The sequence below is a fragment of the Ornithorhynchus anatinus genome, chromosome 14, assembly GCF_004115215.2.
Source record: "Ornithorhynchus anatinus isolate Pmale09 chromosome 14, mOrnAna1.pri.v4, whole genome shotgun sequence".
Classification (NCBI taxonomy): Eukaryota; Metazoa; Chordata; class Mammalia; order Monotremata; family Ornithorhynchidae; genus Ornithorhynchus; species Ornithorhynchus anatinus.
This window is the reverse complement of record NC_041741.1, coordinates 44,963,823-44,991,110: the sequence shown is the minus strand read 5'-3', so window position 1 is coordinate 44,991,110 and position 27,288 is coordinate 44,963,823. Positions and strand designations below refer to the sequence as shown.

The 27,288-nt window shown below is 56.4% G+C and overlaps 2 protein-coding genes across 5 annotated transcripts in view; one reads left to right on the top strand and one right to left on the bottom strand.

Annotated features, from left to right (window-relative positions):
• The window catches only part of TMEM184B (transmembrane protein 184B), a 47,673-nt gene extending 40,750 nt beyond the window's left edge, over positions 1 to 6,923 (top strand). For 2 of the 3 annotated variants that reach the window (XM_029079433.1, XM_029079432.2), the window contains exons 8-10: positions 576 to 770; positions 2,876 to 2,896; positions 4,349 to 6,923. In XM_029079433.1, coding sequence (XP_028935266.1) covers positions 576 to 770; positions 2,876 to 2,896; positions 4,349 to 4,596 — 464 coding nt within the window. In that variant the 3' untranslated portion in view covers positions 4,597 to 6,923. The remainder of the gene's footprint in view (positions 1 to 575; positions 771 to 2,875; positions 2,897 to 4,348) is intronic. The other variant, XM_029079434.2, reaches the window with a different exon arrangement.
• Positions 6,924 to 9,793: 2,870 nt separating this feature from the next.
• On the bottom strand, positions 9,794 to 26,943 carry MAFF (MAF bZIP transcription factor F). Of its 2 annotated transcripts, none has more exons than XM_029079436.2 (3): positions 26,742 to 26,943; positions 13,604 to 13,672; positions 9,794 to 11,845 (listed from the first exon to the last, which is right to left on the bottom strand). In XM_029079436.2, exons 2-3 carry the CDS (start codon positions 13,637 to 13,639, stop codon positions 11,435 to 11,437), a joined length of 447 nt encoding a protein of 148 aa, XP_028935269.1. In that variant the 5' UTR covers positions 13,640 to 13,672; positions 26,742 to 26,943; the 3' UTR covers positions 9,794 to 11,434. The 2 variants fall into 2 exon arrangements, with proteins under 2 accessions (XP_028935269.1, XP_028935268.1); XM_029079435.2 differs by lacking the exon at positions 26,742 to 26,943 and adding an exon at positions 19,864 to 19,959.
• Positions 26,944 to 27,288: the final 345 nt, after the last annotated feature.

Below are 27,288 nucleotides of genomic sequence, written 5' to 3'. Positions count from 1 at the left end.
GTGGAGCACCTGCTACCCCAGAAATCTCTCTTCCCTCGAGCCACCCCAAGCGTCAGCTCCGGCCTTTCCCAGTGAAGCCGTGTGGGGTTTTGGGGTGGGCCAGACTCTCTCTCAGAGTTGGGATTTGGGGTACCCTGGGAAGAGGCGCACCCTAGCGTTCCCAGCAGCCCCCACGGGAGGCCGGGTGGCCTGGCGGGCATCCCCTGGCCCCTGAGTCCTCAGGCTTCTTTGCCTCTCCCTCATATGTTAGCTCGCTGTGGGCAGGGAGTATGTGTGTTTACTGTTGTTTTGTACTCTCCCAAGCGCTTAGTACAGTGCCCTGCATTCATTCAATCATATTTATTGAACACTTACTGTGTGCCAAGCGCTGTACTGAGCTTTCGGGAGAGTACAATATAACGACAGACACATTCCCGTCCACAACGAGCGCACGGTGTAGAGGGCACACAGTAAGCGCTCAGTAAATACGACCGAATGAATGTGCCCCAGGGGATGCTGCTGGCCTGGCCATTCTGGGGACCCCCCGGGTTCTGAGGCTCCTCCTCCTCCCTCCTCCCTCTCTCCCCGCCCACCAGGGATGCTGCTGGCCATCCTGGAGAAGTGTGGCGCCATCCCCAAGATCCACTCGGCCGAGGTGTCTGTGGGCGAAGGCACCGTGGCCGCCGGCTACCAGGACTTCATCATCTGCGTGGAGATGTTCTTCGCCGCCCTGGCCCTGCGGCACGCCTTCACCTACAAGGTCTACGCGGACAAGCAGCTGGATGCCCAAGGTGGGCCGGAAGGGGCTTCTGGGACACACCGCACCCCGTTGTGGGAGAGAGGGGGCCCCGGATCTCCTCAACACCCCTTCCCACTCCCCCTCTCACCAGTGAGGTTGGCAGATGGTGCTGGCCTGGAGGAGTAGGGTGGCTTGTTTAGGGTCCCACAGCAAGTGAGTGACAGGGAGGATGAAAATCCAGCGTTCGGGACGCCCGGTCCCACAAACACCAATGTACCCTGTCTTCCTGGTGCTCGGAATTGGTCTGTGCTGTGGCAGTCTAGTCACCTGCTCCAAGTTCAGTCCTGCCCCCTGCCTAGAAGTCCTGGTGACTGGGGTGGGGGTTGCGGGGAGGCAGAAGGTGCCGGGGGGGGGGGGGAGGGCAGGGGAAGGGGAAAGGGGAAGGGGTCTTCCGACAAGCAAGCCAGCTAAAACATTAGTTTCCATGGCGTGAGAAAGTGCTTTAACCAGGATGGGGAGCTCAGAGGGTGAGCAGGGGGAGCTGTTGAAGTCGGTGTCAGCCCAGGCTGATGAGAGGCCCATCTAGGGGGCTGCCATCGGACCCCCACCCGCCCACTTTCTTCTGGGACCTCGGGAGGAGGGTCTCCCTGCTTCCCAGAGGCTGCTCTGCCTCCAGCGGGTAGGTGATAAGATTCTAGCCCTAGGTGAGCCTGACCGCCCCAGGCATGTTTTTCCCACCTGCCTGAGTTGTAACCCCACCCACGCTCTCATCCCTCAATCCAAAAATATAAAGGGGCAGCGGCGACTGGAGACAGACACCGAAGGAGAGGGGAAACAAAACCCTGGGAAAATGTAACAACATGGGTAGATATCAAAATGAAGACAAAGGTCTACGGGGTACTGTGGCTAGAGGAGCCGAAAACAGACCCCTCGCGGCTCAGAGGCCAACACTGACGACTGCAGTCACGGTGACCACTACAGCCTTCCTGGAGTTTTGTAATGGCTTTGGTCTTTTGGGGGACGTCAGGTTCCATTTCTGACTGGAATTCAACTGAGGCTTAAGTCACCGACCAGGTAATGATTATTTCACTCAGTTGTCCACTCCGCTCCCTGCCTCGGTCCTCAAACCACATTCAGTACAGCCTTTCTAAAGTCACTCCTTTAGAACCAATTAATTAATGGTGTTTGTTTATTTGCGGTATTTAAGTGCTTACTGTGTGCCAGGCACTGTTGTAAGATCTGGAGTAGATGCAAGATAATCAGTTTGGACACAGTCCCTGTCCCACATGGGGCGCACAGTCTTATCCCCATTTTGCCAATGAGGTAACTGAGGCTCAGAGAAATGAAGTGACTAACCCAAGGTCACGCAGCAGACAAGAGGCAAAGGTGGGATTAGAACCCAGGTTCATTCATTCAATTCAATAGTATTTATTGAGCGCTTACTTTGTGCAGAGCACTGTACTGAGCGCTTGGAATGAACAAGTCGGCAACAGATAGAGACGGTCCCTGCCCTTTGACTGTCATTCAGGTCATTCTGACTCCCATGCCCATGCTGTCTCCATTAGGCCACACTGCTTCCGTTTTGGGTTTTTACAGTGGGCAGAACATTGGTTTTAAGCCCCATCAATAGAGTCGGTAGGCATCATCCTTGCCTTCAAGGAGCTTGCGGTCTAGGAGGCCAGCTGGCCCCGGGTGATTCCTCAGAGACACCCAGGACGGTTTGAGGGAGACCAGAGGTGGGGCCTTCTGGGGCTGCGTCATCCCTCCCTCCCAAAGGGGAGAGGCTGCGAGACCCAGAGGCATCAGAGTTTTCCCCCTCCCCACCCTTCTGGGGACTCCGAAGCCCAGGTCCCTCGGAGAGGGTGGGCCGCCGGAAGATTGTTAAACTGCCTCCGAGGGGGCCCTGCGCTGGAACGAGGGCTGGCCTGGGGAAATCGGGAGATGACCGCTCCTCCGGGAAACCCAGGGCACTGGGGCTGTGTGTGCAGCTGGTGGTGGCTGTGGATTTGGGCCTGCTCTGGTGGTGGGAGTGTTTGCTTGTTCACTCAGTTATCTCCCGTCTCTTCTGTGTCTGGTTTCTCTCTCTCTGTCTTTCTGCCTCTCCCTTTCTTCTCTCTCCCTCGCTTTTTGCCTCTGGTTTCTGGCTGGCACGTGCAGTCCCGACGTACGGCCCTTACGGTAGGTGCGGCTCTCTGACCGCGCGTCCGGTCCGGGCTCTCTGCCTTGGCAGAGGGTCATCCCGCCTTCCCCTGCCTCCCCCGAGACTCTTCCCCACCTCGCTTCCCCCAGCCTCTAGGTCCCGAGGGACCCGGGTGTTGAAGGATCGGCCGTTTCACAGAGCCAGGAAGGGTCTCCACTCCCTCCCTCCCTCCATCCTTTCCGTGTCTCTGCCTCTAACTTCCCCTTCCGTGGGAACCAGCTTTTGGTGGGTCCTGTTCTGGCAGCAGGCTTGCACCGAGAGTGGGTTGGGGTAGGCACGGCCCCTTAAAAAGAAGTAATCACTGTGGGATGTAAGTGCTTAACTATGTGCTGAGCACTCTACTAAGCCCTGAGGTAGAATGTAAGCAGATCAGAGACAGTCCCTGTCTCAGTCCAAGTAGGAGGATGACTAGGTGTTGAACCTCCATTTTACAGGCGGGTTTCTGCTGGGCCATTTTTCAGCTCCTCCTCATTGTTCAGAGCCCCCGTGGAGGGCGAGGGGCCACCCCGGGCCCTTGCTAAACTTAGTGCTGCCCCGCCCCGTCACCACTGTCAAGAGCTGGGAGACCCTTGGAAACTCTTCCTGCTCTTGAGGAACTTCTGAAACTCAGATCACCCGGTCCCCCGGGCGCCCCTTCCAGCCCTCTGCTTCAGATCCCTCGTCCCCATGTCTCCTCCGCATTTCCCACTTCCTCTAAGCACTTCCTCTCCTCGTGCTCCTTGGACTTCCTGGGAGTAATCGGAGACCTTTACGAAGCCGCTTTATCCCGCAAGATCCTCTGGTTTCTGTCGCTGCCTTCCCCCACCTGACGCTCAGTCGTTCCTTCGTGGTCCCCTCCTGCTGGCAGCACCCCCCAAAAGCCGCCCCCCCCATCCCCAGCTCTTCAGTAATTCCTTAGCGATCGAGTGCTTTCTCTGGGCAGAGCACTCTAATCACTGCTTGTTAGAGGATAGTGGAGTTAAGAAGAAGAAGAAGAATTGTGGTATTTAGGTGTCTACTCTGTGCCCAGCATTCTGCTAAGCACTGGGGGAGATACAAGATGATCAGATCCCACCCGGGGCTCGTAGACTTAAGTAGGAGGGACAACAGGGATCGAATCCCCAATTTCCAGATGAGGGAACTGAGGCACGGAGAAGTGAAGTCACTGGCCCAAAGTCGTGGATGGAGCCGGGATTAGAACCCAGGTCCACTGACTCCCAGGTCCCGGCTCTTGCTGCTGGACCGTGCTGCTTCCTTAGAGTTAGTAGACACGATCCCTGCCCCCAGGGAATGTCCGGTCTAGTGGTGGGAGGGGACAGATGCCAAAATGAACGACAGGTCAGTCGCCGGCCCGCCCCTCCAGCGGAGTGGGAGGAAGATTTAAGGGCTAGGCTCTGGGTGAGGGCTGGAGGGCGCCCGAGTCCCCCGCTTACCGCCCGTCTTCCCGGCAGGCCGCTGCGCTCCCATGAAGAGCATCTCCAGCAGCCTCAAGGAGACCATGAACCCCCACGACATCGTGCAGGATGCCATCCACAACTTCTCCCCCGCCTACCAGCAGTACACGCAGCAGTCCACCCTGGAGCCCGGGCCCACCTGGCGTGGCGGCGGCGGCGGCCACGTGCCCACCCGCTCCCACGGCCTCGGCGCCGCCCACGACCACGAGAAGACCCTCCTCCTCAGCTCAGACGATGAGTTCTAGAAGGCAGAGGGCCCCTCTCTCCTCCCCTCCCCTCCCCCCCGGGCCACCCCGAACCTCCCTTTAATTTATTGAACCAGAGGCGGGTGGGCTTCTCCGACCTCCTGGGATCCCGGCAGTGCCCGTGAACTGATCCGGCGCTCCCTCGCCGGGAGTGCTTGAGCGAGGCCGGGGTGGGGGCGGGCGACCGCGGAGCACGAGAGCCGAGCGCTCAGGGCGATTTCTTCCCCCCACGTCCCGAGTTCTGCGGCGCGCGTGGCCAAAACGTTTGCGTTTGTGTCGGTGCTGCCTCTTCTGTCTGTCCCCGAGCCGGGGGGCCGCCCCCACTCCCCGGCTTGCGGCCCAAACCTTCCTCTCCAGGCCGAGGGGAGGGACCAAGTCCCCGTCCCCGTCTGATAGTGCAATACCCTGCCCTGCTCCCTGGGCTTCTTCGCCCGTGATCCCCACCCTACCCCCAGCTGGGGCAGGCTTTGGCGTTGGCTTGACCCGGTTGCGTCTCTGCCCCCCCGTGTCTCTGGTGGACCTGCTGGGAAGTCGGGGAGAGGGAGCCCACTCCACCTTTGCCCTCTGCTCCTCCTCTTCCCTCCTCCCCCCCCCCCCCCCCGCTGTTTTCCCCCATCCCATCTTTTCATCCTCCTCTTCAGGCTCCGCCCCTCCACAGTGCATTAAGTGAGGCTCGAAGGCTGCAGCACTTCAAAGTCACCACCTGCAGGGGCCGTTGGCGGGCTTGGAGGGGTAGGCAGAGGCCCACAGTGCTGGTGAGAGAGCGGGGGTCTCCTCCAGTGATGCTCTATGCCTCCTGGGGTCTCCTCTCCCGTGCCTTCCCTTTCCTTCCACCCCTGTAAGCCAGGAACAAACGGTTGTTGGTCCTCCCGGGGCCCCCTCTGCCTTGTTCCGTTGCTCTGCTCCTTTTGCCCATGATGTCAGTGGAAATGATGCCCACAGTGAGCGCTGGGCAAGACGAGCTGGGCTCTGCCCATCCTAGGGATCGCTGTAGGCTTCCCAGCACTGGACCCTGGACAGCGGAGGCCATCCTGCTGCCTCCTGACATCAGCTCAGTCCCCTGGTCTGAGGGAGTCTGGGATGGAAGAGGAGGTTGGTGGGGTGGGGGGGATTTCCCTCCCTTGTGTTCTAAATCTCCCTCTCCTAGGATTGCCCCATTCTCTCCTCCCTCCAACGGCCCCTCCCTCTTCCCCCTCGAACCCCGGCCTCTTCTGTGCCTTAGTTCCACAGGGGCCCCAGCATCCCCCTTCCCCTCCCACCACCTTGCCGGAAAAAGCCACCCTCACGTGGCCCAGGGGAGGCAACAGCCGGCCGGGGTGGGGGTTTTCGCGGGCCGCAGAGTTGCCGCCAGAGGGATGAAAACTGGGGTTCCACCTGTAGTTTCCCTCCCCCGGCCCCAGCCTCTGTCGGCCAGGGGGTGGGGAGGGCCGGAGAAGCGGGCGGGGCTTGTAGAGCATTCGCTTTATATTATCAAGATCTCATGTAACATCTATCCTTAAACATGAAGCATCCAGTCAACTTTCAACACTAATTGCCGTGTGGGTGGTCAGGGAGGGATGGGAGGCGGGCACCTCCCCTTTAGACTGGGGCACTGGTCAGTGGCTTGTTCTGGCCCCTCCGTGAGGGCACAGCCGTCCCCCCTCCCCATGCACACACATCAACCTGGAGGGTGGTGAGAGAGGGCGTCTTGGTCCCCTATTGATGTCTTCCTGGACTGGAGGGTGGGCAAGGGAAAGCCTGACTCTGTGATCGGGATCCCGGCCTGGTTTAGAAATAAACGGGCGACCCGTCCCCCTGGGAGGGCGGGGGGCCACCAGCCTCGCCCCCTCCCATTTGGTCCTCCATCTTCCTTTCTCCCCTTGTCACTCCCTGACTCCTGCCCTTTGGGTCGGCATTATGGAGTTTGGGTTGTTGGGATGGGGAATGGGTCGGGGGACACGAGGGGAGAAACGGACAAAAGGACAGGGGAGGTGTTCGAGTGGAGGAGGGTGGCACCTGCTGCTGCCTTGAAGGTAACAAACCATCCTGACGTGCCCTGCTCTGTCCCACTCACCCCCTTACTTCCTCTTTGTGTGTAACATACCGTGTCCCTTTTTTTTTTATTTTTTATTTTCAGGTAGAGTAGCGTCTTTGTATATAAAAATGACTTGAAAACAAATTGTATGATATATAAGACAGAGTCACCTAGTTTTGTACCTCGTGTAGAACTGCCGTGGGCTCCGCCAGAAGCCGCTCTCTCTATTTTGGTCTCTGTGACTTTTAAACGCGCGACTGCAGCAAGCAAATAAAGTAAGAAAAATAAATATATATATCTGAGATGCTATACAGATTGTACTCAAACTGTGTGCCTACTTAAGTGCCACTCTTTCTCCTTCCTTTTTCCTCAGGGTCTAAGCTCAGGGGGGAGCCAGCCTTCCGGGGGCCTGGCTGTCATTTCTCTGCCTTAAAGCGAATTAAACTCGTCCCCGGTCTGCTCACTTGAAGGGTGAGAGGTCTCGGGGGGAGGGGGGGAAGCGAGGGATGTTAGCGGTTACGTCCCTGACCACAGGGGCTGCTCGTCACGGAGGCTGAGCCAGACGATCCTCAAATGAAAAAGTTCTGACTTTTTTTCCTCTAAATTTACCTCCGGTCTCAGCTTCACAAACCCCTTCGGTTTGAACTTCATAACAGCAGCTCCCTTTACGGCACCAACTCCCGTGTCATGGGCGGTGGAAGGGGGAGGAAATGGGAACCTTCGGGGGGAAAAGGAACACAATCAATCAATGATATTTTTTAAGCGCTTACTATGTGCAGAGCACTGTACAACAGAATGAGCAGACACCGTCCCTGCTCATAAGAAGCTTAGTCTAGGGATGAGCCTACGGCCTAGAGAATGGTATTTGTTAATGGTATTTGTTAAGCACTTACTTTGTCATGTGTCTGGCACTGTATGAGACCCTGGGAGAGATACAAGCTTTAAAAAAAAGTATTTAAGTGTTTATTATGTGTCAAGCGCTGTCCTAAGCGCTGGGTTAGGTACTAAGCGGTCGGAAGTCAACATGTCATCAATGCTTGGGCAAGATGTTGCTGGCTTTCAGTAGAGGGGTAACAGCTGTTTTTTCGGAATAGACTGGAAGCTCCCTGTGGGTAGGGAATGTGTCTACCAACTGTGTTGCGTTGTAACCTCCCAAACACTGTGTGTGTGCAATGCTCTGCACACAGTAAGTGCTCAGTACATACCACTGATAATAGCAACTTTAACCAGATTCAGTCCAGTGCCTTCCTGCTTTAGTCTACAGCCAGTCTCCAGTCTGGGCTCTTCTTTACTGCCGAGAGAAGGGCTTTTAGCCCTGGTTGCTCCAGACCAGTTGACCCCCGTGGCCCCTCGGTCAATCGATCAACCAGTGTGGTTTTTTTATGGTATTTGAATGCTTACTATATATCAGGCACTGTACTAAATAATAATGTTGGTATTTGTTAAGCGCTTACTATGTGCAAAGTACTGTTCTAAGCACTGCGGGGGGGGGGGAGGGGGCGACAAGGTGATCAGGTTGTCCCATGTGGGGCTCCCAGTCTTCATCCCCATTTTACAGATGAGGGAACTGAGGCCCAGAGAAGTGAAGTGACTTGCCCAGTCACACAGCTGACAAGCGGCAGAGCCAGAATTAGAACCCATGACCTCTGACTCCCAAGCCCGCTACTGAGCCACGCTACTAAGCGCTAGGGGAGATCAAAGATAAGGTAGGACACAGTCCCTGCCCCATGTGGGGCTCACTGTCTTAATCCCCATTTTACAGATGAGGTAAAGGGTGCAGAGAAGTTAAGTGGCTTGTCAGAGGTCACACATCAGGCAAGTGGTGGACCTGGGATTATGAACCCAGGACGTTTTGACTCCCAGATAGGTCCCGTGAGTGCTTACTGTGTGCAGAACACCGTACTAAGCATTTGGCAGAGTACAGTGGAGCGGGTAGACGCAGTCCCTGCCTTCAAAGAGGTTATAATCCAGCAGGGATCACTTTTGGATTATCAAGGCTGGGAGTTGGCTTTGTAATGAATAAATACTAGCAAGTGGTTGATGGTGTAATCTCCCAGGGATGAAGGAATGAAGCTAACCCTGCAGGCTGGTGGTGAAAAGTCACCTGAGCCGGTCTCCAAGCCTCTCCCTCCACCCCCACAACCCCTTCCCTCCAGGGGCCTGTGGAGAGATTCATTTATTCATTCATTGAATTGTATTTATTGAGCACTTACTGTGTGCAGAGCACTGTACTAAGCACTTGGGAGTGTACCGCACAACAGTAGACATTCCCTGCCCATAATGAGTTTACAGTCCTGGGGGGGAGACAGACAAATGACAGATATGTATGTAAATGTTGGGGGGCCGAAGGGGGGTTGAGCAGAGGAGCGGGAGAAGAGGAAAGGGGGGTTTAGGGAAGGCCTCTTGGAGGAGGAGATGGGCCTTCAATAAGGCTTTAAAGGGGAGAGAGTAGTCAGATTTGAGGAGGGAGGGTGTTCCAGGTCAGAAGCGGGATGTGGGCGAGGGGCGTTGGAAGCAGGGGACGCCGTCCACTGTGGGGATTGGGCCCTGTCCACTCCGAGTTCAGCAGAGGGCACCTCTCCCTGCCCTCACCCCCTCCCAAGATGGAGTCTGGCCCCAGCTGAGCCCCCTAATCAATCAGTGGTATTTACTGAGTGCTTATTGTCTGTCTTCTCTGAGAGGCCTCCTTTCCTCTTCTCCCATTCCCTTGTGTGTCATCCCCACTTGCGTATTCATCCCCCTCCCTGCCCCACAGCACTGATGTACATATCTGTAGTGTATTTATGTATAACAGTGTCTGCCTCCCCCTCTAGACTGTAAGCTCGTTGTACGCAGGGGATGTGTCCGTTAGGTTCTATTCGCCTAAGCACGTAGTACAGTGCTCTGCCCGCAGTAAGCGCTCAGTAAATACGATGACTACTGTGTCCAGAGCAGCGTGCTAAGTATTTGGGAGAGTACAACATAGTAGAGTCAGTAGACACATTAACTGTCCGCAAGGAGTTTACAATCTAGCCCGGGGAGTCCCCAGAGTGAGATTTGGTATCAAATGGTAGTGAATCCGGTGATGGAGATGGCCCCAAATCACGCCTGTCCTGGGTTCTCTGTACACGCATGTGCACGGGTGAGCACACCCCCCACCCCCCACTAACCCCCCACCCCTACTCCAAGAAACCACTCACCTCACCATGGAAAAGAGAACTTGCTTTATTCAGAAAGTCTACAAAATACAGGAGGCGAGCAGGCGCTTACTGTAAGTCAGAAAATAAATAAGATCTGGGATCTATTTTTTTTTTTTGGCTTTTTCTTTTGGCTTTCCATACATATAAGATAAAATGTGATTTGCAGATATAAAATATAAAGTCCAGCTCGGGGCCGCTCACCGGTCAGGTTACTGGGGGCGGGGCTGGGGCTGGGAGGGGGCGTTGGTGGCTGTGGAGAATAATTTATTCCGTGCAATAAATAAAAAGAGGAAGATGGTAGGGAGAGAGGCAGGTGAAAGAGATGTTGCCTTGTCCGGCCCCTCCCTCCCAGGTGTGTGGAGGGGGGTGGGAGCAGGAGGAACAGGAAGGGAAGGGAAGTGGGATTGGCAACAGTGGATGCCTGGTCTGCCTTGCAGTGGCATCCTGAGAAGGGACCACTTTCCCTCTACAGAGCCTTCACCCACCCTCCCTAGACTGGAAGCTAGAACAGGGGGAGCCTCACTGCCCCTCCTCACCCGCCCCCTCACTCCCACCCTCTGCTGCGGCACTTCTCGACACCGCCCCCCACCCCAGCCAGCGACTTCCCCCTTCTTTCTGGCCTAGGTCTCCGGGCCAGGGGCAGAGTCGGCCCGTCCCTCTCCCCAAGCTGAGCTGTATCAGGCGGGGGGGGGGGGGGGAGTTCTCCCCTCTCATCTCTCCTCTTTCCCCACCAGCTCCGGTCCTGCTGCCTTCGATGGGTTCCCTCTGAAGCTCTCCCTTCTGTCCCGTAACCACCTCCCCTCCACTCCTGTGGCCAAGGAGCAGAGGGAAGGGGTCTGCAAGAGGGTCACCATCCCCAGTTGGCTGTGGAGCCCTGGGCTTGGTCTGGCCTTTGGCTGTCTCTGGCCCTGTGGGGGTGGCAGGGGGAGGGCTGATCATAGGAGTCTCTTCCCTCTCATCTGGCCCCACTCCCCTCTTTGGCTGGAGGTCCCTCGCTCCTTCTCTGTCTCCAATCTCCACCCTCTCTCCAGGGGAACCCAGGGGAACTGAGTCTGAGAGCGGTGTTGGGCCGGCCGAGGGTACGGCCTGGGCCCGAAGCCTGGATTTCCAGGGCCACCGAGCCGCTCTCTCTCCCCTGGGGACCGAGGACACGGAAGGGGCGTGGACGGGGACCGGTCATCCCCAGTCTGACCGTCGACCGGGCCTTAGCCTCCTTCCCCGCGGCGGGTATGGCGTGGGGAGAGAGGGGCGGAACGGGGACCGGGGTACTCGGACCCCTCATCCCCACCGGTTTCAAGGGCCCACCCCCAGCGGATGACAGAAGTGGATCTTTTCCCCACCTCCACCCCAGGGCTAAACCATCTTCATAAATACGCTGGAGGGAGAGGAGGGAGGCGGGGACCAACATCTGCTTTCAGAAGTGGGGCGGGATGGGAGGAGGAGGTGCGGTCACTAACCTCTCCATTTCTGTGGATGGGGAGGGACCGGAAGGCCCCAACCCCAAAACAACTGGTGTGGTGATGGTCGGGGGAGTGGACTGGGCTGGGCTCACAGTCTGTGGGGGGTGAGGGCAGCGGAGGTGGTGGGGGGAGAGAGAGGACCGGGTGGGGGGCAGAGGAGGGGACAGGAGGCCAGAGGGGCGGGACTAGGAGCAGGCGGCCGGGTTGGCGGACTTGACGATGGTGATGACGCTAGCCGGGGCCACCTTGGTGGCGGGGCCGTGGGCGGCCACGGAGCGGGCGAAGCCCTGCAGGGCCTCGTACTTGCCTCGCAGGGCGTCCAGCTCCAGCCGCATGGCAGCGTTCTCGCGGGCCAGCTTGTCCACCTCGCGCTCCAGCTCCGTCTTCTGCTTCTGCAGCTCCTCCTTCTGGCACACGCGCTTGACGCGGCAGCTGGCGGCGTAGCCGCGGTTCTTAAGCGTGCGGCGCCGCTGCTTCAGCCGGGCCACCTCCTCCTTGGACAGCCCGCGCAGGTGATGGTTCAGCTCGCGGACCGACAGCCCCATCAGCTCCTCGTCCGACAGGTGCGGGGTGTTCTCGCCCAGCTCCCGCTTGATCTGCCCGGCCCCGGCCGGAGGACGAGGAGGAGAGCCCGGCGTCAGCGGCGGGTAGGGCGAGGGGGACCGGGCGAGGCGCGGGGGGGAGTAAGCGAGCCAGGGCGGGGAAAGCGGGTCTGCCGACTCTCTTTTACCGTACTCTCCCAAGCACTTAGGTAATAATAATGTTGGTATTTGTTAAGCGCTTACTATGTGCAGAGCACCGTTCTAAGCGCTGGGGTAGACATAGGGTAATCAGGTTGTCCCACGTGACGCTCACAGTTAATCCCCATTTTACAGACGAGGTGACTGAGGCACAGTGAAGTGAAGTGACTTGCCCACAGTCACACAGCTGACAAGTGGCAGAGCCGGGAGTCGAACCCATGACCTCTGACTCCGAAGCCCAGGCTCTTTCCACTGCACCACGCTGCTTCCCCTGTGCAGGTCAGTGCTCCGCACACCATTGACTGATTGACCAGGCCACCTCCATCGATGGCTCTTGGACATCTGCCCGGTGACCAGCGAAGAACGTAACAGTAATAATAAGCATATTTGTTAGGCGCTTATTATGTGCCAAGCACTGTTCTAAGCATGGGGGTAGAGACAAGGTCATCGGGTTGGGCACAGTCCCACATGGGGCTCACGGTTTTAATCCCTTTAATGCAGATGAGGCAACTGAAGTACAGCAAAGTGAAGGGACTTGCCCAAGGTCACACAACAGACAAGCGACGGAGCCGGGATTAGAACCCACGTCCTCTGGCTCCCAAACCCGTGCTCTTGCCACTAGGCCACGCTGCTTCTCTTCTCTAACGTGGGGAAGGGTGGACCGATCCTGGTCCTGTGGGAGTCCTGCCCCGCCCCCAGAGGCTCCGCCCAGATGCCCACATCAAGGGTTTCATGATTAATGTCAGATTAATGTCGGATAAAACCGAGACGCAGATAAGCAAGCGCCCACAGACCACGGGACCACGGCCCAGACAGAAATCGATCGGTAGGCAAGTAATACTAATCACGGTATCTTAAGCACTTACTATGTGCCAAGCACTATGGTAAGGGTTTACAATACTAGACCGTAAGCTCACTGCAGGCAGGGAACGTGTCTACCAACACGATTGTATGGTACTCTCTCAAGGACTCGGTGTAGCGCTCTGCACACGGTAAGCGCTCAGTAAATACCACTGACTGAACACAATCAGATCAGCCACAGTCCGCGTCCCGTATGACAGTCCCAATCTAGAGGAGAGGGAAAGCGCTTATTTAATTGCCATTTTACAGATGAGGAGACTGAGGCACAAGGAGTAATAATTGTGAAAGAGCAAAGGCTGGGAGTCAGGGGACTCAGGGAATCATCCCAGTTCTGCCGTCTGTCTGCTGCATGACCTTAAGCAAGTCACTTGACCTCTCTGGGCCTCAGTTTTCTCACTTGTGAAATGGGATTAAGCTCTCTCCTCTCCCACCTTCTCAGGCTGGGAGCCCTTTGTAGGATGGGCCTGTGTCTGACGTGACCATCTTATATCTCCCCTCAGACTGAGCACAGTGCCCGGCCCCTAGTAAATGCTCAGTAAAGAGCAAAGTCATTATTATGATCTGCAAGGGTGGAGGCCGGGGTGGGTGTGGAGGGTGAAGGTGGGGGTGAAGTATTTAAGGGGAGCCCAGGACTTGGGGTGGATCCCCCTCCAGCGCTTACTACAGTGCTCTGCACCCAGTAAGCGCTCAATGAATACCATTCGATGAATGAGGGAACGGATGAGGAGGAGGAGGCAGGGAGGGGACTCTCACCTTCAGGGCTTTGCTTGATAAGCCGTCTGTGGACATTTCCGCCTCAGGTGGCCCTCTGGGCTGGAGACCCTGGAACAGAGAAGAGACAAGGTCCATTTTTCTAACCTAATCTCCCTTTCACCCCAAGGAGATCCTCCGTGAAAGAAGAATTATGGTATTTGTTAAGTGCTTACTACGGGTCCAACACCATTCTAAGCAACGGGGTATATGCAAAGGAATCGGTTCGGACACGGTCCCTGTCCCACGGGGGCTCACAGTCTGAGAGACTGTAAGCTCCCTGTGGGCAGGGAACGTGCCCACCAGCTCTATTGAACTGTACTCTCCCAAACGCTTAGTATGCTGCTTTGCCCACGGTAAGTGCTCAATAAATACCACCGATCGATTTATTGACTGTTTGGGAGTGTCCTGCTTCCATTCACTTCCTCAACCCCACAGTGGGGAGGGGGAAGGAGTTTTGAGCCTCCTCATTGAACAACTGGGGAAACGGAGGCAGGAAGGGAGTTTTGGGGGTGGGGGGCATGCAGATGACTCGCCAGAGGGCAGCTGGAAGTGGGGTTAGAGCTCCCAGCTCATTCCCAAATACCATTATTATTATTATTATTATTATTATTCTAGGCCCTCCGGCTCTTTCTCCTCACCCACCCCTGCCTCCAGCCCAGCAGCCAGCCAGCAGGGACCCAGGGTCTCTCTCTCTCAGGCCTCTTCAGGGAATGAGTCAGGCAGGGCGGCGGCAGCCGGGGGCCGGGAGATTCCCTCCCCACCCCCCCAAATTCTCAGAAGCACCTACGCACCCCCCACCCCCGGTCCCAGCGGAAGCAGCCAGGGGAGCAGGGGGAGCAGGGAGATGGAGCCACAGAGGGAACCAGAACTAGCTGGAGGCGCGAGGAGGAAGCAGGAGAGGGAAGTTGGCACTTGGAAAAGATCCCCCCTTGCCTCTGGCCCGCCCCCCATCCTGAACGTCCACGGGGGCTAAGTCGGGCCGGGCGGAAGCGGCCTCATGGGCAAGGAAGGCTTCCTGTCTGGAAGGAAGCGGCGTGGGGTGCCGGGGGAGGTGGGCGCAGGCAGAGGGACGGGAAAGGAAGAGGTGGCCGGGGCCGGGTGGGCCCCCACAGGACCGGGGTCAGGAAGCAAAGGCCGGGGCCGGCACCAGGGGGAGGGAGCTGGGAGACCCTCAGGAGGCTGGTTCGCTGGTATGACCTCGCCGGGAGCTCATAGTGGTCCACACCCCCTCTCTGCCATGTGGGGAGGAGGCTGTGTACTGATTCTGCAGCACACACCCCAACACGCACGTTCACACCCCCACACCTCTCCCACCCACCCCCATCATTCTCCCCAACACAGACTCAGTCACACCCCTCTTCCACTCACACGCCCCCCACACACACATTCACATCCCAACTCTCTCTCACACACGCACCCCTGCACCCCCGCATCTTACTCCCCCAACACAAACACAGTCACACCCTTCTTCCACTCACACACCCACTGAGGCATTCACACACCCTGGGGGAGCACGAGGGATGGGAAGGGTGGAATAGGTTCTTGAGAAGAGGTAAAAGCAGGGGGCTCCAGCTGGGGGGAGAGAGGACAACAGGGGATAACGGGGCCCCCCCAGGTCCCAACCTTCTGGGCTCCCCAACAGGAAACCACTCAGAGTGGGCTAGGGTGCCTCAGCGCTCAGTACAGTGCCTAACACATAGTAAGTGCTTAACAACACCATAATTATTATTCTGGGGGCTTCTGAGAGGGAAGCTGCTCTGATAATAATAATGATAATAATAGTATTTGTTAGTGCCTATTATGTGCCAGGCACTGTCAAGTGCTGGAGTAGATACAAAATAATTGAGTTGGATACAGTCTCTGTCTCACAGAGGGCTCACAGTCTTAATCCTAACTGACAGATGAGGGAACTGAGGCACAGAAAAGTTAAGTGACTTGCCCAAGGACACCCAGCAGACAAGTGGCAGAGCCGGGATTAGAACCCAGGCCTTTGACTCCCAGGCCTGTGCTCTAGCCACTAGGCCATACTGCTTCTTGAGGTTCTGATGGCCTCAGGCAGCCCCAGTCCAGTTGACCTTTCCTCCCCTGGAGCTGGGGTGAGACTATGGCCCAGCAGCCTAGGGGATCGGAGGTGTCTATTATCTCCTCTGCCCTCCTCCTGCAGGTCTCTGGAGAGAGAAGTAGAACTCCCCCGCCAACCCTCCCAGTGGAGAGATGGCGCATGCGTTGTGCTTGTATTTGTGTGTTTTTGTGTGTAAGTGTGTGAAACCTGCAGGAAGGGCAGAGGGCAGAGCCAGGCGCAGGGAAGGGAAGGAGGCGGCGGAGGTGGCTTGGTGAGATGCCGGGGTCAGGGGACAGAGGGTTTGTGGTTCCCCCGAGGAGGGCCCAGTCATGGAGGGAAAGAGGAAAAGGTCTAGGGGTGGGGAGGGAACTTCCCGCCCTGAGCCAGGACATATCATGGAGTCACCCAGGGTGCTGCCCTATTCCAGGAAACATGAGGTCTTGAACTCCCAGAAACTGTTTCCCAAATACTGGCACCCACACTGGGCCCACTCTCACACGCATAGACACACTACATACATCTATACAGAACATACTGTTACAAATTCGGGTTGAATCAGTCCACCCCAGGTGCTCTATTACTTGGAGAAACGCACCCAGCCCCCACCACCCCCAATTTGGAGTTTTTACCCCCAAACAGAGTCACCCTCCCCCAACCCACACTCAATCTCAGCCCTACCCATCCCTCCACGTTGGGCACCTTCCTGAGACAAAAGGGTGATGACGATGATAATAATAATGGCATCTGTCAAGCACTTACTATGGGCCAAACACTTTTCTAAGAGCTGGGGTAGATTGAAGTTAGATTGGGCACAGTCCTTGTCCCACTTAGGGCTCACAGTCTAAGTAGGAGGGAGAACAGGTGTTGAATCCTCATTTTCCAGTTGAGGAAACTGAGGCTCAGAGAAGTTAAGTGACTTGCCCAAGGTCACACAGCACACAAGAGGCAGAGCGGGGATTAGAACCCAGAATCTCCGACTCCCAGGTCTGGGTCCTTTCCCCGGGGCCACGCTGCTTCCCACACAACTCAGGATCTTTTTTGGTTTTAAGAGAACATTTTCCTTCAGAGTAACACCAACAGGACAGGACAGACCAGTCCTGCTCTGAGAGAGACTGGGGTCAGTGAGGCGGTGAATTCTCTGTTCTACATACACTCAGTCTATCAATCAATGATATTTACTGAGCGCTTACTGGGTGCAGAGAACGAGACGCTTGGGGAGAGCACAACAGAGTTGGTAGTATGTTCTCTGCCCACAGTGAGCCTAACAATCGAGAGAGGGACACTGGCATTAATATAAATACATAATTTACAGTCTCAGGGGACAGGTAGCCTAGTGATCGGGGGTACGATGGTAATTATACCCTTTACCGCCTTCTCACTTCCCTCCTCCTCATCCCCCTTGAGATCTCTGTGGGGCAGAGAAGGGGGCGTCTGTTCCTCTTGGCTACCGGGATGGGTTCACCGCCAGGCAAATGGGCAGTGAATAATAATAATCGTATTTGTTAAGGGTTTACTATACGCCAAGCACCGTACTAAGCGTTGGGATAGATCCATCAGTGGTATTTATTGAGGGCTTATTTTGTGCCGGACCCTGTACTAAGCACTTGGGAGAGGACAGTACAACAGAATTGACAGGCATGTTCCCTGTGTGTACCGAGCTTACAGTCTAGAGGGGGAGATACAAGAGAATCAGGTTGGACACAGTCCCTGTCCCACATGGGGCTCACAACACATCTCCGCCCTGCGGGTGGTTGAGCCCACCCTTGGGAGGCGGGCCCGGCCAGGGGAACGAGCCCACCGGGGAACGAGTCCACCGGGGCAATTAGCCCACTGGGGAAATGAGTCCAGTGGGAAATGAGTCCACTGATTGCCCGAATTGGTTTGGAGCCTCCTGGGGCACCGGAGAAAATCTCAGGAGGCTCAGGAGAGGATTTAGTTACATTCCTGGGCAAGAATCCAGCTTGGGGATTGAGCCAGTAGAGGCAGAGTGAGGGATGTTAGTCAGTCCCCACCTGTTCCTAGCCACGAGGCTAGGACGGATGATCAGAGGGACAAAGGACGGCGCCTCTCGGCTCCTCCCCACACCCCGGTGAGCCGGGAGGGCACGAGAAGCAGGAATGAGACCGTGAGCCCCATGTGGGACACGGACTGTGTCCACCTTGCTTACCTTGTATCTACTCCAGTGCTTAGAACAATGCCTGGCACATAGTAAGCACTGAACAAATACCATTAAAAAACCCCCAAACATCGCTAGCTGCAGGGACCACTGCTCCGACCCAGCCATGGCCCCGCTGGCCAGCTTAGGTCCCAACCCTCACCCTCCCACAGCCCCCCACCACCCCACCCCGGCCAAGGGCCGTATGAGAGGAGCAGAGAACGGGGGTGACCAGAGGCCAGCAGCGTGGCCTAGTGGATAGAGCACGGGCCTGGGAGTCAGAGGCCATGGGTTCTAATCCTGGTCCACCACTTGTCAGCTGTGTGACCTTGGGCGAGTCACTTCACTTCTCTGTGACTCAATTCCCTCATCTGTAAAATGGAGATTAAGACTGTGAGCCCTTTGTAGGACAGGGACTGTGTCCAACCCTAATATCTTGTATCTACCCCAGTGCTTAGAACAGTGCCTGGCACATAGTAAGTGCATAACAAATACCATAATTATTATTATGTAGTGTGTCTGTAAGCACTACGTTGTGTGTGGTGGTGGGAGACAGCCCACCCAGCTAGACCAGGTACATATAGCATGTCGGTATGTAGTTATGCGGGGGAGAGCACCCCCAGAGATTCCAGGTACATTTAGAATGGGAGTATGAATTATCTGAGGGGAGACACCTTCAGAAAGGCCAGGTGTATATAGAAGCAGCATGGCTTAGTGGATAGAGCACAGGCCTGGGAGTCAGAAGGGCCTGGGTTCTAATCCCAGCTCCGCCACACGTCTGATGTGGGACCCTGGGCAAGTCGCTTCACTTCTCTCGGCCTCGGTTCCCTCATCTGTAAAATGGGGATTAGGAATGTGAGCCCCATGTGGGACAGGGACTGTGTCCAGCCTGATTAACTTGTATCGACCCCTGCGCTTATAACAGTGCCTGGCATAGTAAGCGCTTATCAAGTGTTACGATCATGCGGGCGCCTGGGAGTAACTGACCCACGAGCAGGCTGAAATTTGAAGGTGTGTCTGCCTATCTGTCCACCTGTCTTTATCTGTCTGCCTATGGCTTAGTGGAAAGAGCACAGACCTGGGTTCTAATCCCAGATCTACGGCTTCCTCAATCCTAACTTGGTCAAGTCACTTGATTTCTCTGTGCTTCGGTTTTCTCAACTGCAAAATGGGGGTTCAATCCCTGTTCTCCCTCCTACTTGGGCTGTGAGCCCCATATGGGACAGGGACTGTGTTCGACCTGATTTACTTCTATCTACCCCAGCGCTCAGGACAGTGCTTGACAGAGTAGGCCTTCACAAACACCATAACCTCCAACCTGAGAGGGTAGGGGACCTATCTGGCCCACCAGGCCAGAGCGGTGGCCCAAGCTCCGCCCAAGTCCGGCCCTCAGACTTTCCCAGAGAACAAATACCTGGATCCGGTAGCCCAAAAATGGGCCGGTAGGGCCTGGCTGAGTCCTGACACTCCAAGCCTCAGGGCCAGCTCCTGCTGGGAAACTGAACGGGAGGCGGGGGCTGGGGGTAGGGTCTGAAGTCAGTCCTAATAATAATAATAATGATACTTGTTAAGCGCTTATTAGGTGCCAAGCACTGTTCTAAGCAGTGGGGTAGATAAAAGTTAATCAGGTTGGACACAGTCCCTGTCCCACATGGGGCTCACAAAATCCCTATTTTACAGACAAGGTAAATGAGGCCCAGAGAAGTGAAGCGACTTGCCCAAGGTCACACAGCAGATGTGGTGGAGTCCCAGGTCTTCTGACTCTCAGGTCCATGCTCTATCCACTAAACCGTGCTGCTACACTCCTTTGTGCAGGAGCCACAGACCAGAGAGTCCTTGCTCGTCTGCTAGACTGTTACCTCGTTGTGGGTAGGGAACGTCACTGTTTATTGTTGTGTTGTACTTTCCCCAGTGCTTAGTACAGTGCTCTGCCCACACTAAGCGCTCTAAAAGTACGACTGAATGAAGGTACTACCCTTCCCTCGCTCGTATACCAAACATATTGCCCTGCCCTTGGTTGTCTGGTAAGCGTATGATCCTCACCCTTTGTCCGGCGATAAACCCGGCCCGGCCGCCGGCTCACCGCTTCTCCGGGAGAAACGGGGACCAGAGAATCAGATTCTTCCAGCTAAAAGGGACCTCTGGCCCACCTCCCGCCTCCGGGTACCACTGCGCCTAAATCAAACCCAGGGGTTCGGACTCCCCACCCGGAAACGTGTTCCACGGAAACGTATTCCACGGTCTCGACAACGCTCCAAGCCGGAAGCTCCTTCCTAACGTCTCACCCGGCTCCCTCCTGCTAATGTTAACTCCTTTCCCTCCGGTCCTGGACACCGTGGAAACACGACGACCAAACACCACCCTGCAGGCCCCAGTCCGAGGCTGACCCTACCCGGTCCAGCTGTGCGGGGCAGAAGGGAGTGGGAGAGAGAGAGAGAATGGGGCAGACAGGTAGACATCCTGACAGATGGAGTGCTAAGGAGACAGAGAGAGCGGGAGAGGCCGAGAGCGGAGTTGGGGACTGCCCAGGGAAGAGCGGGAAGGCCGAGTCAGAGGGTGTGGGAGGCCGAGCGGCCGCGTCACTGTGATTCAGCACTGGCCAGTCCGGTCAGTGGGCTGCTGGAGCCCTTACTCTAATGATAATAATAATAATAATAATGTTGGTATTTGTTAAGCGCTTACTATGTGCAGAGCACTGTTCTAAGCGCTGGGGTAGATACAGGGTAATCAGGTTGTCCCACGTGAGGCTCACAGTTAATCCCCGTTTTCCAGATGAGGTAACTGAGGCACAGAGAAGTGAAGTGACTTGCCCACAGTCACACAGCTGACGAGTGGCAGAGCCGGGATTCGAACCCAGGACCTCTGACTCCCAAGCCCGGCCTCTTTCCACTGAGCCACGCTGCTTCCCGGGCTACTCTACCTGCCTGGTTCCGGGACTCCTTGGGTGATGGGGCGGGGGGGGCCGAGGGGAGCACCCCAGAGCTTTCCTCAGGAGATGGGCTCACCCACCCATCTCTGCTCACTCTCCGCTGAAGGCAGGTGCCTGAAGGGTGTGGTAGTTGCCGGGGGTGGGGAAGCTTTCTGAAGGCCCCAGGTGGGGCTCTCTGGGTCGGGGTCCCTTTGCTGGGGGTGGGGAGAGGGAAGAGAGGGTCGGGGGTGGAGAGAGGGAGGCACATTCTGAGGCGGGGAGCGATTTCCAGCTGGACTCTGGACCCAGTTTCAGCTTGACCAAACTCGGAATGTCCACTTCCATCTCGCACCCAGGAAGGGTCCAAGTGGCTACAGGCAGCGTGGTGTAGTGGATAGAGCACGGGCTCGGGAGTCAGAAGGTCATAGGTTCTAGTCCCAGCTCTGCCACTTGTACCTTGGACAAGTCACTTCATTTCTCTGTGCCTCAGTTATCTATAAAATGGGGTTTGAGACTGTGAGCCCCACGTGGGACAGGGATTATGTCCAACCTGATCTGCTTGTCTCCACCCCAGCGCTTAGTACAGTGCCTGGTATACAGTAAGCACTTAACAAATACCACAATTACTATTAGTATTATTACAAATGGTCACAATGCTGGATCCAGAGAAGGCCTGGCTGAGGTAATAATAATAATGGCATTCGTTAAGCACTTACTATGTGCCAAGCACTGTTCTAAGCACTGGGGCGGGTACAAGGTAATCAGGTTGTTCCACATGGGGCTCAGTCTTAATCCCCATTTTACAGATGAGGTAACTGAGGCACAGAAGTTAAGTGGCTTGTCCAAGGTCGCACAGCAGAGCCGGCATTAGAACCCAGATCCTCTGACTCCCAAGCCCGTGCTCTTTCCACTAAACCACGGTGCTTCGTACGGACCTTGAGAGGTCACTTGAGCTCCCACCTAACCCATATCAGGCAGTAATTACCCCCGATATTGTGAAGTTCTGCCTTAGGTCTAACTTAAAACCCTCTTGCTGTCTTTTAAGCCCCACCCATCTTGTTGGGACTTCAGAGGAGGTGGAGAGCAACCAATCACCGGCAAGGAGAGGGGTAAAACAAAAGGGACCAGATGAAAGGGGCTATTAGATCGTAAGTTCCTTAAAGGCAGGAAGGGCTTCTTTCGTTTCTATTGCATAATAATAATAATAGTGATGGTATTTGTTAACTATGTACCGAGCACGCATGCTCCCTAAATACCCAGTACAGTGCTTGGCACATAGTAGGCGTCCCACAAAAGCTGCCAGAAGTGATACCGATTCTATTATTGCGGCAGCCGAGGCTGGTCTCCCCCCAAGGCTGGAAAAATATTAATTTTTCCAAGCTGGGTTGACCCAACCCTATTCAGCTAGGAGAAAGGGGCAGGGCTGAGAACGTTGGAGGGAATTTCTGGGCATCTGAAATGAATGGCATGTGAATGGTTTAGTAATAATAATAATGGCATTTATTCCTATGAGCTAAGCGGCGGGGTAGATACCAGATAATCAGATCAGACACGGTCTCTGTCTCACACAGAGCTCACAGTGTAAGAGGGAGGGAGAACAGGCATTTTCGCCCCACTTTACAAAGGAGGGAACTGAGGTTCAGGGAATCAACGGGGCCTAGTGGATAGAACACGGACCCGGGAGTCAGAAGGATCTGGGTTCTAATCCCAGCTCTGCCTCTTGTCTGCCGTGTGGCTTTGGGCTTCTCTGTGCTTCAGTTACCTCATCTGTAATGGGGCAGGGAACGTGTCTGTTATATTGCACACTCCCAAGCACTTAGTACAGTGCTCTGCACATGGTAATTGCTCAATAAATACGATGATCTGACTGTGAGCCCCACGTGGAACACAGACTGTGTCCAACCTGATTAATCTGTATCTATCCCATCACTGAGTACGGAGCCTGGCACATAGTAAGAGCTTAACAAATACCATAGAAAAAAAAGTCCTAAATGCTTTACCCAAAGTCACACAAGTCCCATTGACAGAGCTGGGAACTTATCTGAGATCCCAGACCCAAGCTCTTTTCACTAGGTCACCCTGCCTCTCTTCGTCCACACTTTCACTTCCATTCTTTTCTAAGTCCTCAATTCGGGCACTTTTCAAAATGAGACTGCAGCCTAGGCAACTCCAAAGAGATAATAAAATAATAATTGTGGTATTTTGTTAAGCTCTTCCTCTATGCCAGGAACTTGTACTAAGCAGCAGGGTAGATTCAAGCTAATCAGGTTAGACACAGTCCCTGTCTCACGTGGGGCTCGCAGTCTTAATCACCATTTTACAGATGAGGTCACTGAGGCCCAGAGAAGTGGACTTACCCAAGATCACAAATAATAATAATAATGTTGGTATTTGTTAAGCACTTATTATGTGCCAAGCACTGTTCTAAGCGCTAGGGTAGAAACAAGTGCCCTAAGTGTCCCACGTAGGGCTCGCGGTCTTCATCCCCATTTTACGGTTGAGGTAACTGAGGCAGAGAGAAGTTAAGTGACTGGTCCAAGGTCACAAAGCAGACAAGTGGCAGAGTTGGGATTAGAACCCAGGTCCTTCTGACTCCCCGGCCCGGGATCTACCCACAAAACCACACTAGGCAAATATTGTGCTCTCCACCTCCTGCCAGTGAACTTCTCCCCCACTCCCTCCTCCCATCTCTGTCATCCAAAGAAGGAACTTTCACACCCCGCCTAGAGATCTTAGGGAAGCATTACCCTCTGGACCGAAACGTCGTCACCCACTGCTTTCCCAGTTTGGGAGCCGAAGAAGGCAGGGAGGCTGCCTGAGGGGCTGAGAAGGCCCGGGGAAGGTCGGGAGAAGGATCAGGGCACGATCCTTTGGGCCTGTGGACGGTTCGAACGAGCGAATCGTGAGATCGCGCTGGGCCAAGGGGCCACCAGCAGGAGCCTTCTGCCTCTCTAGTCTCGGCCAACCTGAGCCGATCCCCTTAGTAGAAAGCCTTTCACCCCCATTTTCCACATGGGAAAACTGAGGCTCTGAAAGGGGAATAACCTTAACTCCAGGCCTCGATATGGGTCCACACCCCCTCACCAGCAACTCGCAAGACTCCGCTGTATTATCGTTGGGTGCACGGAACGTGCCCACCCACTCTGTAGCATGGTACTCTAGACTGTAAGCTTGTTATGGGCAGGGATTGTGTCCGTTTATTGTTATACTGCACTCTCTCAAGCGCTTAATACAGTGCTTTGCACACAGGAAGCGCTCAGTAAATATGACTGAAGAAATACTCTCCCAACCGCTTAGGATGGCGCTCTGCACATCGAAAGCGCTCAGTAAATTCCACTGATTGCCGGTCTTGGGGTTACGGAGGGGAGGGCGGCAGGCTTAGGGAACCTGGATTCTATCCCGTGTTGTAAAGGGGAGGAAAAGCTGAGCCCAGAGAGGAATGTATTTCTGGCAGCACAGGGAATCGGTAGGGAAACTGAGCCTCAGCCCATATGCTGTTTCTCCCTAAGCTCTGGCAGGTGCGTGCTGGAGTTTGGCGTAAAAGCAGCAGCATGGTGTTGTAGTGGATAGAGCCCGGGCCTGGGAGTCAGAAGTTCATGGGTTCTAATCCCAGCTCTGCCACTTGTCTGCCGTGTGGCCTTGGGTAAGTCATTTCACTTCTCTGGCCCTCAGTTACCTCATCTGTAAAATGGGGATTGAAACCGTGAGCCCCATGGGGGACGGGGACTGTGTCCAACCCGATCTGCTTGTATCAACACCAGGGCTTAGTACAGTGCCTGGCACATAGTAAGCGCTTAACAAACACCACAATTATTATCATCTAGGTTCCACCACCTGACTCGGCTCCCCACAGCTGGATAACACAGCTCTCCCTCCGCCTTTCAAGGGCGAGGGACCTTCCTCAGGAGTTGGCTATTCTCTCCTGGGGTGGTACACCTGCCTTAATATTAATAATAACTATGGTGTTCGTTAAGTGCTTACTATGTACCAGGCACTGTACTAAGTGCTGGGATGGATACAAGTAAATAGGGTTGGACACCCGGCCCCGTCCCACAGGAGGCTCACGGTCTTCATCCCCATTTGACAGATGAGGCAACTGCGGCACAGAGAAGTGAAGTGATTCACCCAAGGTCACACCTCAGACAAGTGGTGGAGCTGGGATTAGAACCCAGGTCCTTCTGACTCCCAGGCCTGGGCTCTCTCCACTAGGCCACACTGCCTCTCTTGTCTTCCTTGCCAGCGGCCAGTCGCAGCCACCCGCCTGCCGCCCCACCCGGGCCCGGGCGGTGGTTGGCGGGAATGTGGCCCAAACTCTGCGCTCCACACTCTATCCCCCGAGCCGGGTTCACAGATCCTACCGGGGGAGCCAGAGCGAGGGGGTCACCAGGGGCAGAGTTGGGGAGGGAGGAAGAGGGGGTGTTGGGGACCCCACCTGCCCCTTTCCCTTGGGCGATCCCCCACCTCCTGCCTCCGGCCTGGAGTTGGCTGTCAGCTCCCTGACCTTCCTTGCCATGACCGAGGTTTTCCGATCCAGGTGGCCAAAGCGAGGGGGCCCGTAGGGGACACCTCCCCGCACCGAGCCCGGGAGGGAAGCCGAGCCGGGCCCCGGTCGGTCCACCCCCTTTCCCCGCCACGGCCAGGCCCTGCTCCTCGGTCCGGTGACCACCGATGACTAACTCCTTCCCTGGGGCCTAGCAGTTGGCCGGAGCCCACGTGCCGGGAAAGGGAATCTCCAGTCCCGGAGCCAAGAGCCAGTGGGGCGTGGGGGACGGACACCGGGAAGACCACCTAATAAAGCCCACCGGGACGGATCCAGGCCGGCAGGACTTTCCCGTCTGGCATCGTGCATGGAAAGGGTCAGCTCCTGGGGAGGGGGAAGGACACGGGACAGGTCATCTCCCAGGCCCCCCGACCTGATCACTACAGTGTTCCCGCTCCCAGAGCACACGACACGCGCCCACCCTCCCACATAATGATGATAATCACGATGGATGGCATTCGTTAAGCGCTATGTGCCAAGCCCTGGGGTGGATGCAAGGTAGTCAGTCCCTGTCCCGTCTTAACCCCCCTTTCCCAGATGAGGTCACCGGGGGGGGGGGGGACCCAGAGAAGTGAGTGAATCTAACCCCGGCTCCTCCACTTGTCTGCGGTGGGGTCTGGGGCGGATCACTTCACGGCCCTCAGTTCACTCATCTGAACTTCACGGGGGACCCCCCCCGATCACCTTTACCCCCCCCCCCAGTGCTTAGAACAGAGTTTTGCCCTTTGGAAGCGCTGGCCAAATTCCATTCTTCTTCTTATTCGGTGAGGTGACTTGCCCCGGCTCACGCGGCAGACATGCGGCGGAGCCAGGATTGGAACCCGTGACCCGCCGACTCCCAGGCCGGGGGGCTCTACCCGCTGGACCACCCTGCCTCGCGTCGGTAAGCCCACCGGGACACCCCCAAGCCCCCCCCCCCCCCCCCCCCTGCACACACGCACATCCTACACACACACACGTACACACCCCCTGGCAGGCCTCCCGGAGCCCGACGGAACACCCAGAGACGCGCTTGCAGGCACGCACCCACCCACCCACGGTACACAGAGGAGAGTACACACGAGGGGAGGTGCACACGCAGGCAGGGGCGGGAGGAGGGGGACACAAAGGGCCGGGGGTCCTCGCTCTCCCGACCCCGCTCCGGGCCCCGGCCGGGCCCAGTCGCCGGCGGCTTGGCCCAACGTGTTGCGCAGCGGCCGGGGCTTCCCGGGCCGGTCCCTCCGGGGGACGACGGCTGGTTCTGCCGGGCCCCTCGGGCCTCCCCCTTCCTCCCCTCCCCTCCGGAGAGCCCCGCGGGGAGAGGGGCGCGACGCCCACCCACCCTAAAGTTTGGGCCTCGAGCCTGGGGAGGAGGAAGGGCAGGGCCGAGGTCTTCCCCAGGGGCCGGAGGGCTCTCCCCACCAAAAGACGCACACACGTCCACACCCCAAAACACCCCCGGGAGACCCCCGGCAGGCCGGCCGGACAACTCACCCTTCTCTCCTCCCCGTCCCCGGCTCCTCCCGGTCCTGGGTGGGCCGCTCTTCTTTTCCTGCCCGCCACCCCACGGCCCCGGCCGGCGGAGGGGCTCCTCTCCGGCTCCGGGGAAGGGAAGTTGTTGTTTGGGAAACGGGGGCAGAGAAGGAGCGAGGGCAGCCGAGATCTGCTGAGTTGTAATGTGAGTTTCCTGGAATTACTCACTCACAGGATTCCTTTCATTCATAAAAACACAGTCATGCAGTGACGTCAACCCTCTCGCCTGCTGTGCCTTCCCCGCCCCGGGGGGTGGGGGGAGGATCTGGGGGGGGCCCGGGGGGTGGGAGGGGGCGGAGAGTCCCTCCCACCCTCCCCCTTTTAGGGCGGCGGACATCTTAGGGGCGTCTCCGTCCTCCCCCCGCCGGGAGGGTTGGGTTGGGGGCAGCTCCCCTTCTGCCCCCCGACTTCCTCATCGGGAGGCACCGAACCCTTGAAGGTCCTGGAATAATAACCCTAGTCGATCGCGTTTATGGAGCCCTTACTGCGTGCACAGTAGTGTACAGAG

Coding starts and splice junctions, on each gene's coding strand:
- MAFF (XM_029079436.2), bottom strand. CDS start 13,639: ATGTCCACAGACGGCTTATCAAGCAAAGCCCTGAAG. Junction 11,846..13,603: donor TATCAAGCAAAGCCCTGAAG/GTGAGAGTCCCC, acceptor GGGGCCGGGCAG/ATCAAGCGGGAGCTGGGCGA.